The 19,410-nt window shown below is 37.5% G+C and overlaps 2 protein-coding genes across 2 annotated transcripts; both read right to left on the bottom strand.

Moving 5' to 3' along the window:
- Positions 1-2,967: 2,967 nt before the first annotated feature.
- LOC131313864 (E3 ubiquitin-protein ligase RSL1-like) lies at positions 2,968-8,452 on the bottom strand. The gene is made up of 3 exons (XM_058342362.1): positions 7,580-8,452; positions 5,830-6,611; positions 2,968-3,654 (listed from the first exon to the last, which is right to left on the bottom strand). Exons 1-3 carry the CDS (start codon positions 8,450-8,452, stop codon positions 3,453-3,455), a joined length of 1,857 nt encoding a protein of 618 aa, XP_058198345.1. The 3' UTR covers positions 2,968-3,452.
- A 7,260-nt stretch (positions 8,453-15,712) lies between these two features.
- Positions 15,713-18,384, bottom strand: LOC131314842 (LOB domain-containing protein 1-like). Its single transcript, XM_058343718.1, has 2 exons — positions 18,054-18,384; positions 15,713-16,283 (listed from the first exon to the last, which is right to left on the bottom strand). Exons 1-2 carry the CDS (start codon positions 18,330-18,332, stop codon positions 15,951-15,953), a joined length of 612 nt encoding a protein of 203 aa, XP_058199701.1. The 5' UTR covers positions 18,333-18,384; the 3' UTR covers positions 15,713-15,950.
- Positions 18,385-19,410: the final 1,026 nt, after the last annotated feature.

Raw genomic sequence — 19,410 nt, 5'->3', positions numbered from 1 at the left:
TGGGATGTTTAGTTTTGTTTGCAATCATGGCACAACATATATTTCTTTCCAATCTTTCTGATTTTCTTTTAAAATATGGGATTTGAAAATTGCTTTCATGGGTGCATAAAAGAAGTCACAGAATTTTAAGCGGTGAAAAGAAGTTAAAAAACCTTTACAAATCTGAAACTATATAAATAAATGATATGGGAGAAAACGGAATTAGAAGAATAGGTAGAAAAAAAGAATTATTAACGAAATTATTTATGTGATATTCTTTTCTCATGAGACAACTTTGATGTGTATGTTAAATTATCAGTTAGTCACTAGCAACCCTTAGTTATAGATCTTCATCAAAGCACCATTATGAATTTAATCTTTTTTCTGGTACGTCTGTTTTCTTTGCAATCGTGGCACGGCATATATCCAATTTATATAGAAGTTCTTTGTTTTTTCTGATTATCGTCCAATTTATAAGACGAGATTGGTTGGTATTAACTTATGTTTATCAAGAGTATTATAATTTAGTTTTTCTCTGTTATCATATATCATCCCTTAAACAAATGACTTGGCATACTAACTAGGCTTCTGTTGACATATCATTCTTTTTTAGGATTGGGATCGAGAAGCCTCAAAACTCAAAATGATCAATATGCTTGAAGATTTTTAGTCTTGACATGTTTCATGTTTTTTTTAAGATGTCTCCTCGAGGCATGCATGTTCGTTAATATATATCGTTTTTTTATTGTAATCGGTGTTTTGGATGGTATTTTTTTATTTGATCAAGTTTTATGCGTTTGAGTTTGTTCTATGCATCTTACTTGGTTGAATTTGTTGTTTTGTATTTATTTGTGTGTGCTGAGTGTTCGAGCTGTGCCTTCAGGTACGGACATGCGCTAATTATAATATAAGTTAAGTTTAAGGATGAAAAATAAGTTACTAGAAGAATGGACTGAATTAAAAAAATAAATTAAGTGCAAAAGAACACTACCTTAAAAAAAAGTCTTGCGGTGGAAGGAAAGGAAAATAAAAGGACTTTGCGTCATTTTCATTTTAAAAAGTTTATGTTTATAGGTGTTGTTTGGATGAGCATTTTGCTTAGTAAAAGGGATGACCTTTTTAATCGGAATATACACTATTCATAATTCAAAAAATAGGCTCCCAAATACCCCCTGATTAGGAACATGAAAATGAATTACCAAAACTGCATATATAGAGGGAAAGATGGTGGTATTTCACTCGCAAATGCACTGGAACTTCTCTTTGAGCTCTGTCTTGTGCTCGCTGTTAGTAACCCGAAAGTAGAAATCCGGATACGTGCTTTGATCAACACAGTTCGGTGGGGTCGCGGTTTTGATCGCCATGACTGTTGCCGGGCCTTCAACCCGTTGCGCCTTCCTAACATCCTCGATAGTGACCATCTTTTTGCCAGAAAAATAATTTTGTAGTAGCCAGAGTTTTTGTAAATAATTACTATTATAAGTTAAGTTTAAGGATGAAAAAAGTTACTAGAAGAATGGATTGAATTTTAAAAAAAAAGTTACTAGAAAAATGGGCTGAATTAAAATAAGTCTAGGCCTGTGGGCCCTATTTCACACCAAAAAACATTTGGTCTGAAAATCAGAGTTCTCCCCCTCAAGACAAAAACAAATGCTGAGAACTTTGAAGGCATTGAAACTGGGTGGCCTGAAGGAAAAAGATCCATTCGTTCCAAAAGCCGCTTCTTTTGCTCTATCATTTGGACGCGCCACCACAAATCAGAATTGCAATTATGAGAGAAATGGGATGGATTAGCGAGCCACTCTGTGATGAGACTAGGCTGTCGTTCCCGTTCGTTTTTGCAGTTCACTTCTTCGACTACTCAGTCCCAGTTACTCATTTCTCTGAAGACTTTGTTGACACTGATCCTTTCGAAGGTTTGGAGTTTGAGACCGCGAACTTGTTCAGTTTGCAGGAACTTCTTCGTTGGCCAATTGTGGTTTGTCTTTCTGGAGTCTCTGTTTGCCTATTGTGGTTGTTACTCGCAATTGATTGATTAGATGGTCCTAGTGTAAGCTGATTCCCTAAACCAAGGAGAGGGTGGAATGAAAAAAAACATCTTGAGATCTCAGTATGTCCGATTTCTGTCTGTTACAATGCAAATTAGATGAGGTTTTCATGAATAGTTTGGGATTGTTTTGCCAACATAAATTGCTCGGTTGTGCTTGTCCATTTATTAAACAAGCCAAGACCGAGCTCAATCTTTAGGTTTGTATAGTAGAGAAGCTCAGCATGAACAATTTGGAATCCTTTGCAGCTAAAAAATTGGACTATAAGTAGATTGTAAGCATAGTTGTTATCTTTCCCATCTTTTGCTGATCAGTAGGGCTAGAAAATGTGAAGCTAGGAGCAAAATAAGTTGTGTAGGTTAACTTATATATATGACGTCGACCAATTAGAGGTATTGACATTTTGACATTGACCATCTTTTAGCTGCAGCATTGTTTTTACTCCTATAAAAGAGAGCTTGGTGTTGACCAAGGAACTTGGAAGAAATTTCGCCATTTAAGTATTTCCTGTTTGCCTGAGCTGCTTCACACGAATTGTTTGTGGACTTTTTGTGGGATAGGAGTATTTTTTATGTCTCCCCTCAGCATATGATAATACTCCCTCTGTGCCCAAATAAGAGTTTATTAGTGTTCTGTTTTGGGTTCTTGCTAAATAAATGTCCATTTTAAAAAGTCGAGATAAAAAGTAGTCATCATCTTCTTCATGGTCATGTAAAAAACTACGTACCGTCATTGATTTAACGGTTCTCACTAGATGTCATCAATTACCACGAATTTGTCACACCAAAAAAAGTTATACCATTAAGAGCAGAAACAAATTAAGAGCACACAAACCAAACAATTAGAATAACCTAGTTCCCCACACAATAACACAAACTCAAACAAATGTTTTTTTTTTTTTTTTTTTTGTGGTAAGTTAACTATTTTATTGAAGCAAACAAACCAAAACTCGCATAGTCCTACAACCAGCAGACCTCGAAGGTCAATACAACAAAGCAAAAGGCAGCAATGCAACAAGAAACAAAATATACAAATGCACACCTAGAATTCACTTCCCAATCCCTGACCAGTAGTCTATTATCATCGGTAGGTTTCATGCTCTTCCAAGGAACACATACAAGCCCTGAATTCATCAACAATTCTGGACCCCAAGACCCGAGCAGAAAACTCCAATAAATGTGGGTGTAAAACCGGGTCCACATCGACTTGTAATCCACCAATGAGAAGCGACAAAATGGGGGACAAGATCCCTGTGGTGCATCAATGCACCAAGGGGATGCAGTGTATCTCGGTGGACTGCACTGATAGTGGCGCATATAATCTAGGCCTTATTTTTGCACAAAAGAAGAGAGTGAATCAGAGGTAGTTGCCATTCGGAAACAAATGATGCAGCGATGTAGATGCAATTACACGCGAGCTGCGTGATCAAATGTCATAATAATCTGAATCAGAGTCGTAGAAGTCATCAACTTCAGACACTTGAGAGTCATAGTCGTCGTCGTCGTCGTCATCATCTTCTTCATCATCATCATCTAAAATGTAATCCTCATCCCAAAGTGGACAGGAGCACGTCGCTTTCTTGTTCTTCCACTCAGCTCCACAAGTATAGCAAAACTCATACCCACATCTGCAGAAAACAAGGGGTGTAGGCTATAGGATTATGGACACTGTTGCCCAGTTTTTGTTCCTAAAAACATGAGAGCATTCGACTCTTTAAAGCAGTATCAGGCTATCAGCACATATAAAGCAAACAAGTTGGGACCTAAAATTTGACAGAGTTGCTCATGCAGTCTTGTGAGATCATCAGAACCTCGGCCGGGTGATTTGGCAGGTCAATAATGGTTTACTTACTGATATGTAACCGTGGTGCCATGGTCAATTGTTTTAAGTAACCATATTGTTGCTACAAAAATTAAAGCACACGCAAGTAATCCCTCAAACTGAAGAGGCAAGCAAAGCAGTATCCATACGTTTGCCAGACCTCCAGAGAATGGAGATACAATGCCGGATCATGCCTTTGCGATTAAACAAACAAGTTTCTGTGAAAAATTTACTATGACATATCAAATAAGGTACTACTAATTAAAGACAAGCAATTCAGCGGTTTGGGAAAACAAACAGTGGAGTGCGTCTCCAGAAATATTTTCTAGGGTGTTCAAAAATATCTTAATCTCCGCTAACTTTGTTCAACAACACTAACGGGTAAACAAAATTTTACTAGAAACTATTAAACCAAGCAAAACTGTCGTCGATGAGTTAGACTATTTTCAAACAGTTGCGTAATAGTTTCATAATCAACAATATTTGGTTCATCTTTTCAAATATAATTAATCAATGCCAACATTCATCTATCTCTCCTTGGCTTAAGTAGTTTAACTAATTAGAAAAAATTTTAAAAAAGATAAAGCAAAATCTATATTCGTCACATATATTCAAAACCTGAAATGGATCGATATCTTACACAATGAACAACTAGAAATTAATAGAATGAAAATTTTATCATTCTCTCTTTCTCTTGATTTCTCAATTTTTACAAGCAATTATGGATGTGGGGTATGGTGGTTTTTTTTTTCTTGGGATAACTTGGTGTCCAGTTACGTGCATCTCGACTAATTTTGGGAGACTATAAACACACCGTTCACTAGCAGTGGCTCCACTTAAAGCCAAAGCAAATGCTATGGACTGGCCTCAAAGGAGTTGATAGTATCTGATAGGTTTTGAACCTGGATATGACTTGATTGCTCTCTTATAGGCTGATGAGTGTTCAAACTTTATTGGATTGGGTGTTCAAATCAGGGATACAATAAAAGTACATAGGACTCATTTACACCCTAGAAAATTTCTAGGGTGTTCAACTTCTTCAATGTGCCGCCGCCTATAAAAACAAACAACAATAACAAGGAGTGCCACAATGGTTACATAAATAACCTCAAAAAGTGAATGAATAAATCCAAAACAGCAATCGCGAAACCAACGGCTCTAAATGGCCCCAAAAATTAATAAAGCAGTAAATGTGAAGGTAATATCAGAACTTTCAACTAAGTTCTTTGATAAGAGCAACTCTAATTGGGCCAGAATGTAAATCAAGTTGTAAATCAAAGACAGCCTCGGCACGTTTAGAACTGAAATAGAACATTCAGCCAAGTTCTTCGACAAAGAAAAGCTCTATGCGGTATCCACAGCATTGAAAGAATTTAATAAACTACAAACTCTTCAATCTTATAAGCAAAAGGAAGAATACTTGTTCTTTTTCCTCATTTCTTTTGGTTTTGGGGTTCGGAGAAAGGGGGGAGGGGGTGCAAAGCAAAATCATTCAGGGTCATTAGTCATAGTCAGAGACTCAGAACAGAAATGTTACACACACAGCAAAAGTGCACAGATTTTGTGCACAGATTTTTTGTGGGGCCCACTACGGGTCCCACACAAATAATCCAAGCCGTTCATTAAATGTAAAACATTTTTTCAAGGGCCTCCGCCAAAAATCAGCTTAATCCAACACCTATAAGTGCTCGATTCAATCATCTAACTTTTCATTATCCTGAAATTTGAATGAAAAGTTAAATGATTGAATCGAGCACCTATGAGTATCGGATTGAGCTGATTTTTCGCGGGGGCCCTTGAAAAAATGTTTTATATTTAATGAACGGCTCGGATTATTTATGTGGGACCCGTAGTGGGCCCCACAAAAAATCTGTGCACAAAATCTGTGCACTTTTACTGTGTGTGTAGCATTGCTGGACTCAGAATTACCTAACCAAGAATTAGTAGCACAAAATAACAAAACTAGAAATGAATGAGGTACCTGCAAGTCATGTGGTAGCATCCTGCAGCAAGTTCAATCATATGGTTACACTTCACACATTGACGCCATAGATTCATATCTGCAAGAGTCTTCAGCTTTGCATCTTCTGCGGGGGGGTAAGGATTTTTCTTTTTGTATTCATGGCAGCTCATGCTGTCGTGCCAAGGAACCTTGCAATTGATACAGAAGAGGCCTTGACATGTGATGCATTTCCTCACTCCGGATCGTTGAACGCCTACAATTGTGTTGATCGTCTTCTTAGAATTTTCTAAAACATCAGTTTTAGACATTAGCGCTGAGCACTTGGGATAGGGGCAATAAACTTTCTCTGTGACGGGGATGGAAGCTTCCTTCATGCGCTGGCTCATCATCTCAATTAATTTAGGGGTCAAGAATTTTCTGCAGCTATTAATTTCCAGTACGGAATTACAGCCCTCATGAGGACATTTGGGCACCATACCATGGAGTAACTTCACTTCAATGTGTTGTTTCATACAAGAAAAGCAATAATGATGAGAGCAATCATCAACAGAAAAAATGTGGCTAATATCCATATCCTCTAGACAAATTACACAGTTCCCGTAAGTGCTATTGGCACCGCTAGGTTCTGAAGGCCTCTTGATCTGAGATACTATTGCCTCTCGTGCAAGTTTAAATGCAAACTTGATATCGTTTCGGGCCACATGAGATGGGGCAGAGATCAAAAATTTCTTACGAAGTTGGGTCACCTGACTAATTAATGTTGCAACCTTCCGTTGCTTGGGAGGCCATCGACCAGTAATCTGCATTAACCAACACAATGCGTAAGTCCCCTATCTGAGAACATTTGAAAGTTGTAAAGGATCTGAAGATGACTAGAGTAACACCAAAGACAGGATGGTATCCTAAGCTTCCCAATAAAACACTCTGAATCCATTAGTTTAGAAGCAGATCAACAAATAAACCATAAAGGATACCAACAGAAGTTAGGAATCATTGTACCCAGAAATCAATAGAGGGAATTAAGAAATCAGATATCATGCAGTGAATTTCTCAACAAGGTTGTGAGTTCCTTGTTAGTCTGGTTATGTGGAGATAAATTCCTCTTTTGATTTCTCCTTCTGAATTTTTTATCAAGTGTAATTGTGAATAGCAGCCCTTCTGCCCATATATTGCTCTGTAATTGTAAGGTTTGAGTGTGACAAGATGTAGTGAGATTGATATTAAGTCGGTTTCTAGTTTTGGGCTCCAGCGAGCGAAACCATCGTAACCATTCTCCACCTACGGAAATCAGCTGCCCGTGGAGCAAGCTATTTGCTGAACCAGGTAAAAATGGTCATCTCTGTGTCTGTTTGTGTGTGTTTGTTTGTTACGTGCTAATATACACATATCAGAACTTGCATTGCATTTGCCAGAACATAACCAACCATACACTTCCCTAATTCAATGCAGTATGCCAGCATTCCTAACTTGAATATGACTCCCTACTGAATGAATGAATGAACGACAAGGAAAAAGAAACGAAAACTCACCAATTTGCTACCCGTGCAGTAGGCTATTTGCAGAACCATGTTAAAATTGTTCTCTGTTTGTGAGATTTGTGTGAGTGTGTTTGTTACGTGCTACATATACATATCAGTGCTTGCACAATAATCAAGTGATTGCCAGAACATACCCAAAAATAAGCTTCCTTAATTCAATGCAGTACCGAGCGCTATCACTACTAAGAATCGAAATGATGGCACAAGGGAAAAAGAAACCAAAAACTCACAAATTGGAAGAGCGAATAGTATTCACAACACAAAACAATCCTCTTCAAATCCAGCACGACGGCGGCATTCAATCCCTCGATCAAGGCCCTAGCCTCGGCGACAAGCCGGCTCCTCCCTATCCCCACCAATGGCTTCCTCAGCTCGAAAACCAACCCGTCCCTCGAGTCACAAATCGCCACGCCGATCCCCGCCAACGGCACGTCCGAATCCCCCACCCTCTCCTCGCTTACCAAGCCCTTGAAGTAAACCCTAAAAGTCTCGCCGGACGACGATCCCTCTCCGAACGGCCGCTCGAACTCGTCGCCGCGCTCCTCCCACTCCTCCTCCGGCATGCGTTCGATCTCCCGGGCCAGCTTGGAGTCGTGGATCCGGCGGCAGAGGTCTTCCCTCGCCCGGTTCGTTTCGGACTCGGTGAGGAGGAGGTCGCGGAGGGTTTGGTCGAGTTTGTCGAGCTCTTCGGTGTGGAGGGCGGAGAGGTTGAAGGCGTCGTCGTTTTGGGGGGGCGGATTGGGAGGAGGAGGGGTAGAGGAGGAGGAGGGGTGGAGGGAGAGGGAGGCGGTGATGGCTTCTTCCATTTGGAGGCGGAAGGCGAGGTCGAGGTCGGACTCGAGGATTTGCGCGGCCATGAGCTCGCGGCGTTGGGCGGCAGCGATGGTGTGGAGGTCGTCGTAGTCGGTATTTGTCGCGTCTGCTGGAGTAGACGAAGACAGGTTTTCGGGTCTTCCAATTGGAAAGTTTGTTACACTGTGCGGTGGGGTGGGGAAAAAACACCAGAGCAACTCCAACCCACCCTTCAAAGAATCAAACCAAGCTACTCGAGGATGAGTTCGTATTCGTTCGGTAAAAACTTGTTCAAAATTGGTTTGGTACATGAACAAATTAAATTTGAACATTTTTTTTGAAACTCATTAAAATTTTAAGTCAAACTTGAACAAGCTACTACTCGTAAAAAATTCAAGCTATTTGAGAAGAGCTCATGTTTGGCTTGATTGAAACTTATTTGAGATTGACTCTCTCATACATAAACAAGCTAAGCTCGAACATATTTTTAAAACTCGTTAAGTTATCAAACCAAGCACAATCAACTACCTGTTTGGCTTGTTTATCACCTCTATGGATTATTGATTCGTCCCGACGAAAGAAATCAGAAGTGTAATTTTTTTTTACTTTTACCCATCTATTTTGGGAAATAACTATTTTTAAAAAAAAAATCAAATAAAAACGAATTAATAATTCATACAAAATTAACAAATGCATTTTTTTAAAATAAAAACAAAAAGTACTAGGAAAAGTTAAGTGCAACAAGGCTTTAGTTTTTTTACCTAAATTTGGCGAGCAATATGGGATTTTGTACTTTCAACCCATTCTTTTCTTCGTGATTAAGTAACTCTCCAAATGCCTTAAAAAATAAAAAAAAAGTAGTCCCACCTCTTTTTATCCTTATTACTCCCTCCGTTCTTTTTTAAGTGTCCTGTTTCGTAACTCCAATTTATTAAAAAGACATCATCATTACACCTTTCACATCAACTTTTTCCTCCACTTTCCCTACTTACCCATCATCATTACACTTTTATCCACTAACTTTTCAAAATAAAATCTACTTTTGAGGACAAAATAAACAATACACCAACTTTTACCTCCATAACTTTACAAAATGGACACTTATTAAGGGACAGCCCAAAATGAAATATTGGACACAAAAAAAGAGACGGAAGGAATACTTAAGAAAAAATAATAATACTCGTAGTAAACAAATTAAATAAGCAAAATATGGATAAATTTGATGCAAAATTTTGAAGAGAGGGTTGAAGATGCTATTATTGGATGACCTTTGGCACTCCCAAGTTCCATTCTCTTTAATTTGTATTTTTTTCTCGGTAATTCTATTTGTGGTTTGTTGATTTTTTTGAAAAATTCACATATTAATTAAATTAATCATTTGACAAGAGAAGGCTAAAACGTTATTTATGACCAAAATAAGAAAAACTTTACTGAAGATGAAAAGTATCAAACATTGGGTGTTTTTTTTTTCCTAAATTGCCATCTTTTACTCAATATGTCCCAATTTTATGGTTTCAATTAACACTTTTTGCCATCCTAAGAATATTATCCCACTTCAAAATTAAATGAGTAATAGATAATTATTTCTTTTACCTTCCATTTTTAAATTGATAGTACTAAAAAAGTAATAAAATGTAATGAGTAAACGATAAAATGAGAAAAACGAAATTTCAAATTTTCTAAATTCTCTTATCGAGATGAATGATTAATATTAAAAATTACGATAAAAAACAAAACTATAAATTATAAAAATAAAACTATAACGAGGGATTAAAATATTGGAACAGACGAGTACTAGATACTGTAAAAAGTTGAGAATAAAATAATGGACCGCTACTGCTGGAGTAGACCAAGACGAAGACGTTTGTGTGGTATTTATGTCCAATTCATCACTGTCCATTCCCATTCAGTTGATTGTTTTGAACTCTGTCATGAGTCCACAATAACGATCGAAATCATTCATTTTGTAAAATTTGTCAAAACCTTTGAACTTTGACCATGCAAAAAAAAATCATGTTCCTCGGTTATCAATCAATGTCTCATCTGAACATATTTATCTTTGAACACATGGGTAGATCTAGTGTGATAAGTGCACTTATTTAAAGATAAATATGTTTCGATTAGGCTTTGTTTGATAACCGACGAACATCATTTTTTTTCAAGATCGAAGGTTTCGCCGAGCTCTACAAAATAAATAATTTCGATCATTATTATGAGCCTGGGATAGAACCTACAAAAGTCAAACTAGAGAGGACTTGACAGTGAGGAAACTAGACATAACCCTTGTCCAGTTTCATAGTGGGGTTTTGGAATTTATTAGGTGGTCAGGGAATCGTCACATGCTGTCTTTATTTATTGTCTAATTTGTACGCGTTATTATTGAATTTTGGGATTCTGTTTCCCAACATTATTTACCATGTATTTTTCTTGGGAAAGTCTTCAATACACACCCCTTTAACATTTTTCTTTTATATAAATAAACGTGTTAGAGTAACCTGTCGTCGTGAATGAGGGGAATTATTTTGTTTTGGTGGTCATGAGAACGGTTACATGTTGCCCCAGCACATTTAGTAACCATGTATTTTCTGTGAAGCTCGGTAGGTAGCGTATGGAACCAGTAGAAAGTTTTGGTAAATAGTAAAAGTGTTGGGCACCATACGGCCGTGCTCCATGCTCTTGAATACTTGTGGGGGTGGGAGGGAGTCGTAGAAATTGTTCAATGGTCTTGAGGCAAGTATACAAACACTTTTCTCCACCACTGAATGCTTTGTGGGACACAGTAATACAGTACAATTCCATAATACAAAAGTGTTTGCTGTTTGGTAAAGAAGAGTATATATACGTCTTTTTCGTTTTGGGGTCTTAAGGCTTCTGAGCACGGTCTCTAATAATTTTTTTCTATCTCTCTCTATTCATTATTATAAAAAATTTCCCTCAAAATTCAAGTCGAACAGTGAAAGTTTTCGTGACGGTTAATTTTTCGAGGGAGTCGAGACTTGAGAGTGACGCGCGTAGTACTTGGGCCGGAGTTGGATTCTATCACCGCTTATTTTGTTATGGGCTTATTTGACGGCGAGTATCTCTCCGTATGGGCATCTTGTTTGGGCTTTCTGCACCAAGAGAAAAAAGGCTTCCACCGAAAGCTCGATCAGTTGTCTCTTCACCGACTTTATAGAAAAAAGCCCACAGAAGATAGGCTTATTAGGCCTTTTTCTTTGGAGAAGGTAATAGGCCTAAGTTTTTTTTTTTTAATCCTAATAGGCCTAAGTTTGATTTGCACTTTTCCAAAAACTCCCAACCCCAAACTAGATGCAGGATAGATGTTTTCGGTCCTAATTCACATAATTCGCATGCAGGAGCGCAAATCGGAAAACATCTCTGAAACACATCCCCCGAATTATGAAAATCTGCGAGAGCGAGGATTGAGAGTGCGAGTAATGTAAGAATTGAGAGCGGGAGCGCATGATATTTTGAAGAATTATGTGACTAAGGTCCAGCTAATGGCAACGGAAACTCAAATCAGGCAGCCAAACACTACTAGAAACAATGATTCCGCTACAAGAAAAGAATATTTCCCCATCTACAAGTGGAGAAAAGGCAAAATTGTTGGAGAGAATTATTTGCCATTGTTGGATCACCTCTGGATCCAGCTATACCCGAAAACTAATTTCCAGCACAGAAATTTCAGGGAAACTCTATACCAGAAAATTACAGACTTGATTCTCCTAGAACCTAGATCGATCCACAGATGGTCCAGGTCATGCCTAAGACTAGTTTTCCACTTGTGGTACTAAGTTTTCACGTGCCTAAAATGGTTTGACTCCCTGAGGAGAGAAAGTTCTGTCGGTGCTTCTAGACGTGGTAGTGGTAGGCAGCAGAATAAAAGACCCAAATTAAAGGAGGACTTAAATAGTAAGAAAGGATCGAAGAATAAAATGCAAATGGTCATTGGACAATCTAACCAAAAGATCAAAATTCGCCATATGTTCAAGACAATTAAAGCTGAAATTCATCCATCTTAAAAACATCTTTCATGTATGTTTAAATTGTAGAAAAGCATGGTATTTAAAGCCAGTGCTAGCTATTTCTGGTCCAAAATGTACATAGCTAGCCAACTTTCATGGGTTTTCTGAAGCACTCCCCACATGAATATTTTTGGGCTGATTAAAACAATTGACTAACTTTAAAGAACTACCTAGCTAGCTACATATCTGGGAAATATTGGTTAACGAGGAATGCCATCTATAAGAGAATATCAGTTAATTTAGTCGGTCTTTAGGTCAGATAGGTCTGAGTTATAAAAAGAATAACAAAATATTAGTTAATTAACAAACTTGAAATGGGTATTAAGAAGAGTTTAAACAGTACTAGATAACATACTACTCCAAGGGGAAACTCGAGTGGCAATAGGGATTAGCTGTAAACTCAGTCGAAATTTGTCAACCTTTTGGGGCCAAGTCGCAAGAGAAAAACCCTCTTGCATGTGAATCCACTAATTCGATCCGGCATGAATGGCCTGCTTTAGAACCGAACCGGGAAGAAAAATAGTCGAAGTGCCTGGACACCCCTGATCACCGTAGAGGAAAAATGTTTAAAAAACGATTGCACATTATCTCTAGCCCATAGGTAGATAGGTGGCCGTGTCTAACGTGCGTAAAAAAATTCAGAAACATACTATCTATGATGTATGAACAACAGAAAATCAATTGCAAATGATGTACGGACCAAAAGCTTTAACAATAACTCGAAGGAAAGAAGTGAGAAAAGAGGAAATAGTTAAGGCTGCGCGACAACTCCAAGTCTCCAGCACCAACTTGATAGATATGTATGGAGAAATATGGCAGAGAAGGTGGGGCAATTTTTAAAGCAAGACAAGAAAAATATGACAAAAGGTACTCTTTTTTTTTTTTTTTGGTAACCGAGGAACAACCTTGCAGCCGAGTCATTATTGAACCCGATTGCGCAAAAGCTAGATTTTTATAGGAATCGAGATCTACTTAAAAGGTTACAAGGCTTTTTTGTCCACAAACGTAGTATATCTTTTTTTCTTTTTCTTTTTTTTCTTTCTAATCGGAGAAAGTCATTAGTATTATTAGAATTATTATATTAGCACTTTGAAAAATGAGTTAAACTTCTGATCTCGTTTCTTCTAGCATCTAAGTGCACCTTAATGTCATTGTACCAAAGGCCTGATGGCCACATGTAGTATATGATCCTCTCTTCCTAGCTAATCTTGCAACATGAACATAGTGATCAAACATGACGGTACAGTTATATTCTGACATTCGTTAAGAGGTGCTCCATATGTCATATCTTCACCTTTTAAAAAAAAAAAAAGTCTCAAAATCCCTTTTTCTGCACAAGTGTAAATTACGAATATCATTTCCAACCCTTCATGATTGTTGTTTCTGGGGAAAACATAAAAGAAAAATGAAACCAACTGCGAAAAATAATTGTTTTATCATATTATCAGGGGTATGTATTTTATAGTTATTGGTTGGTCCATGTTAGTCAAATTAAGGACCAAGCTGTCCTTTCAAGTGAAGAAAACAAAAGCATGTTTGGTAAAGGGATGGCCGATGGGAGATTAGTCTCTCACAATAATTATAGAATCACATGTACTCACACAAACACTTTACGCGCACACTCACATCTTTTGGTGGATCCCACAAACACTGGAAGTATAGTATGTGAGCTACAATATGAATGCGAATGAATTTGTGTAAATGTTTGTGGTTATAGAATAATTGTTAATCTCATGAGCAAGAATCGGGGATATAACGATCAAGTCACGCGCGGGGCACATGCATGCATGATTATTGATCATAAAAAGCTAAAAACGCGTTTAGAAGGAACACCATCATTATGCTCAAAGAGGTCCACCTAAATCCTACTAATAAAGATCAACGAAATCACCTTTATTTTATAGAGAAAAACAAAATAACTGTGGTAACAACGTAACGTAATAGAATGACTCTTAAGTATTCGGTTGGTCCCAATTTAATTACTAATCGATCAGCCCATGACATCAATTAATTGACAATTTGACATTTCAAACTATTCAAAATCCGGGTTGGTTAAGCTATTGTTTGAAGCCAATGGGCTCTAGCTCGATCTGTTGGCATCTTCTGACCCTCCCCATGTAGGAAGCCAAGGTTCGAGCTCTATCGTAAACGTTTGGGATTTGGATAGTCTCTGAAATCCAATGTGAACTACCCTACTAACTCTCTGCTCATCCCTGCCGATGTATGTAATATTGACAAAGAGAAGAAGAAGCTATTGTTTGTTGTAATCACCAAGGGCGGTTCCATTAGGGTTTGAGGAAGTTCATGCGAATCCGCTTAGTTTAAAAAATGAACAAAGTTTTTTGGTATATATAAGTTGATTTTTCTTTAATGTTGTTTACACCGAATCATTCGTACAAGTACAGAGTAAATGAAAATTCACTTAAACTTGTGAATAAGTAGATTATATATCTCAATAAAATACAATAAACTAGGCCCGAAAATTTTTCAATCAAAATTAATTTAGTTATTTTATATAGTGTTTTGGATGTAAAATGTTTCTATACTTTTTTGTCGAGATTGAGTTTAAAATCTTGCAGATGTCCCTGGTAATTAGACATGTTGTTTTAAATTTACTACTCCCTCCGTCCCATAATGTTTGGCATTTTTAGGAATGCGTGCCATTTTTAAATTACATATATCTTTCAATCCATAATGTTTTAGGCGATTTTTTGAACTTTGTTTAATAGAACAAATTAAACTCTATCAAACAAAATCCATATTGCTTATAAAAAAAAATTATGGATTAAAAGATATAGTTTATTTTTTCATAAGGCTGAAATATTGAAATTGCCAAATATTATGGGACGAAGAGAGTACCGTATTTATTAGAGTCAACAACATAATGAGTGGTTGAATAAAAGATGGTCAAGAGATTGTCCAAAAGGGATACTCAATGGTACATCACTTTTAAAAATAGACAATTAATTAGGTGACCAGAAAGTTGTTGAAGCTTTTGATCAATAATGCGATGCGATTTAAACTTGTAACAACGACTTGTTTCCTAATTTCCAGTACTAGTAAAAGATAATTGGGACAAATAATTAAAGAAGGAAATGGCCCATCAACCTCTTTTGCATAATTGTAAGAGGACATTAGGACCTAATTTGCCTTACCTTTTAAAAGAAAGTCTTCAATACACACCCATTTAAGGTGTGCATCATATGCATCTATTGTGTGGTTCATATTGTGCCACCTTATGAAAAATTACTTGTAGAACCAGTCATTCATAACATTTTTATTTCGTATCGTAACTTTTATACTAAAAATTCGTAACTTTTCATCAATATGATTCGTAACTTTTTAGCAATAGATTTATAACATTTTGAAAATCATAACAATTTGGTGTGTTTCATTGAGGGTGCATATGATACACATCCAAATAAAATGTGTGTACTGCAGCACTTCCCTACCTTTAATTAACCCTTGAGCTAATCATTCAAATAATTAATACTGCATTCACTCCCGCGAAGATAGGATCAACTTTATTCAGTAAAATAGGATGCAAATTCAACACCCGAAGATAAGTCAATACCAAAATCATGTGGTGGTCGAGTGGCAGATTTGAAATTATAAGCGACAAGATGAGTCTTTTTGTTGTATAAACAAAAAGCTCGCAATACAGTGAAATTATACAATAAGGGTACTTCCGGACCACTTTACAACCACACATTTTTGTGGTTATTCATACATATTTTTTCTTCCGACTCTGCAATTAGCTTGGAGTTAGAAGACAACTTTTTGATCATGTCCAAAGAGGGTCCCACAGTGACCCTGGATTGGTCTCATCTAGGAAACTAGGGTTACTAATGACCAAGTTGTCAAAACTTGATTGTTGGGGTAGTACTGGAGGAGATTGTGCCATTTCCATGCAAATGAAGGCCACCAAGTTTGTTTGTTGGCTTTGCATGTTTATCAGCTCTGCCTGGGCCTTTGCAAGCTGGCCTTGGAGCTCATTCACTTGCTTGTGAAGGTGACTGATTGCCCCAGCACAACCATAAACAGGGTCCCTTAGCCTGGCGTTGGCCTCGTAAACCATGCTGCTTACTGCATCAGCTCTTTGATCCTCCGGAAGTTCCTGCATATATATATATATATATATATAGATGTAGAATAATTTGTTTAAGGTCTGGTAAGAGTACATGAATTTATTTAGAGTATAGTTGAAAAAGTAAAGCTATCTATCATCTTTTTTAACTTTATATGTCGAGGGAATTCAAATCATAAGATCCACTATAGGTACAAATCAGCTTGCACTTCTCTACGAGCCGCAATATAATACACGTTGTTAGGATCTCATGCATATAGGCGTTTATGGACCTGGCTAGTAAATGAACCTTTATGCTCTTCTAAAATATCTTTTAGGCCATGTCCCCGATTTGGTCCTATACATGTGACCCGCTATCAGGATGAAATGTCGCACCAAAAACAGAAGGCAAGAGGGGAGAGGTAGGAAAAGAAAATAAATAAAAAGAGAGCATTGTTGGGTTAGGAAAAGTGGAGAAAAGAAAAGAGTTTTGCCAATTAAATTAAGCATCCACTTCTTATTTTTTTCTTTTTCTTTTGGGTTATCCACAAATGTAAACGCATAAAGGCTGTGAAAAGTATATGCAAAAATAGAGAATTAATAAAAAGGCAACAAAAAGCAAACCAAAGTCCAAAAGGGAAATATATTTGGTAACTGAAATCAACAGACCGGCGGCCATAGCTACCTACCAAACAGGACATTGTGAGAGGGGGTCACACTTGAGTAGTTTGAATATAGTACTATTATGATCTTGTCTAATTAATCTAGGTTGACAATTCAAAGCATGCGTGTACACTCATGTCAAATATATCAGCTTCATCAACACTTACATTTAGATTAGTCCAACCAAAACGTCGGCCTCCGTAACCCCATGGGCGTAAAAGTCAAAGTTTTGAAATTTAAAAGTTTGCTCCCCCATTCGATTTTAAATTCGAAATCACTCAAGTGCTATCAATTTTTTTTTTTTTGGAATCAATCTATAAAGAGCTTTAATTTTCTAGTTGTAATTAGAATCCTAAATGTAAGCCGTGAAATTGATCCCCTAAAAATATTAGTCAAAGAGTTAAGATGTCCGTAATCTTGCCTGGACAATTGTGTTATAAAACAAACTTAGCCTCCGTGCATTTACACTATTCTCCTAAGTACACTCCTCCAAAACTAGCAACAATACTTCTTCCCTTTTGAGCGAACCCAAGTGATCTGATGAGGATTTTTTTTTCTGTGAGAATCGTGTGGGGATTTTCTTCCGGATCGTCCATTTTGGTAATTAATAGTCTGGATTGAAAACAAACCTTTTCAAGGAAGAATTAACTTTTCCCTTGAAGATTTCATTTTTAATCTGGACTATTGATTGTCGAGATGGAAATCTAAATTGGTCTTAAATGGTTAAAATTGTCATTTAATTATCCTAAGATGGGACGAGAAGTGTTACAACTATTCGGCCACTTACTCTTTCAACTGAGGGGATGTTTTCAATAGTGAAAAATTTATAGATTTTTATTTGTGGTTGAAAAATTGTTAGGCGTTTCCGATAGTGAATAAGTTGTTGATGCATTTGTGAGTAGAGTTTGTTGACAATTTTTCTGTTAGTGAAAATGAAATGATAAAATACTGAAACTTTTTTATTGGTGAAAATGAAATGGTAAAATACGTAAGTTTTTTTTTGTTAGTGGAAACACCTTTGAGGACCATATATTAATAATAATTTACAAAAACGTTACCAAAGATACTGCCTTCAACAATCCAAAACTCTAATTATACGACTTGTCTCTGGACTCGCGACTGATCACGATACGCGAAGATTGAGCTAGAATTAAGCACCTGCAAGAGCTTAATAATGTTGCTGGCGCCAAAGACGCGGTGGGCGGTGGTGAACTTGAGGGGATCGGTAGGGGGAAAGTAAGGCGCCAAGACGCATTTCTCGGCGCACCTCCGCCGGAGGATCTTACATGCGGCACAAGGGCTAACAACAACTGCCTGATGCGACGGTGGTAGTTGTGGTGGTTGTGGAGGTGAAGATGAGGATGAAGGCGAAAGAGAGTGGGGTGATAATGATGATGTCCTGATGATTGTCGCCGTTGTCTCACTGCTGCTCTCCATCACAGAGAAAGAGAGAGAGAGAGAGAGAGAGAGAGTTGAGTGTTGGGAGTTGGAAGCAAGTCTAGGTGGGAAGTGGGATTTATATAGCGGAGTTCTAGCTCCTAGCGCGGGGAAGTAGGAGAGATGACGTCATGGGACGTCAGTTTGCTTAGAAAAAAATTTAAGAGTAAAGACAATGGCATAATGCTAATCATAGTTTACTTTCAAAATGTTTTATCGGAGTATAGGGCATTTGGTGAAAATATACAAAAAAACTAGATTAACAAAAATGGGTGCGGGTGTCGTGTGATTGTCCCTTGCCTTAGTGCCAATCTAGTTGGAATTAAGGTCTTCGATTGTGATGTCGTTTTGTATCCGTGCAAGTATTAGAAAAATCTCTTCTTTTACTGATAAAAAAAACTCATACCCCAAAAATTAATGACCAATTTGTTTTTATTTTTGAGTTTGAAATTCCTTGTGTTATACCGGAGTATTATGACAACATAGAATTGCAATTTCTAAATGAAAATACTAATTGTAAGTATCAAGTTAGTCAATTATAAAAAACGACACTTCTAATTTGACTACTTAAGTTAACTAAGTTTCCATCTTGGACCCAGATGAAGCTAGTCCCTAACAACAAAAGCAATGCTTTGGCAGAGCCTAAGGAGTAAACTATGGCAACTTGAGAGTGAGGAAACCTCCCCACACACCTTTGAAACCAACACTAAGTCACAGCCATATCTTCATAATCACGGCCGTGTAATCATCCACAGGGCCGTACCTTCTATTTGGCACGTTTTCCACTGTCGTTTTTCCTTTTTCCCACCACCTACGCCGCGGCCGCTCAGTGGAGTCTGCAGACACGCTACAAAGGCCCCGGCAACGTGATCCAACAAGCGGCCGTCTGATCATTCCTACGGCTGTTTGATTGAAGGCGCGTCCCCCATGATCCAGAATATATATCATTTCCATTCTTGACTTAATTGATTCTGATTTGATCCTGAGAGCGTCCCCTGTCTCTTTTAGCCGCGTCCTCTTCTATAGATAGGAGAGGCATTTCCAACCCCAAACACATCGAAGACACCCGGCAATACAT

The sequence above is a fragment of the Rhododendron vialii genome, chromosome 13a (genome assembly GCF_030253575.1).
Source record: "Rhododendron vialii isolate Sample 1 chromosome 13a, ASM3025357v1".
Taxonomy (NCBI): Eukaryota; Viridiplantae; Streptophyta; class Magnoliopsida; order Ericales; family Ericaceae; genus Rhododendron; species Rhododendron vialii.
This window is presented reverse-complemented; position numbering and strand designations above follow the sequence as displayed.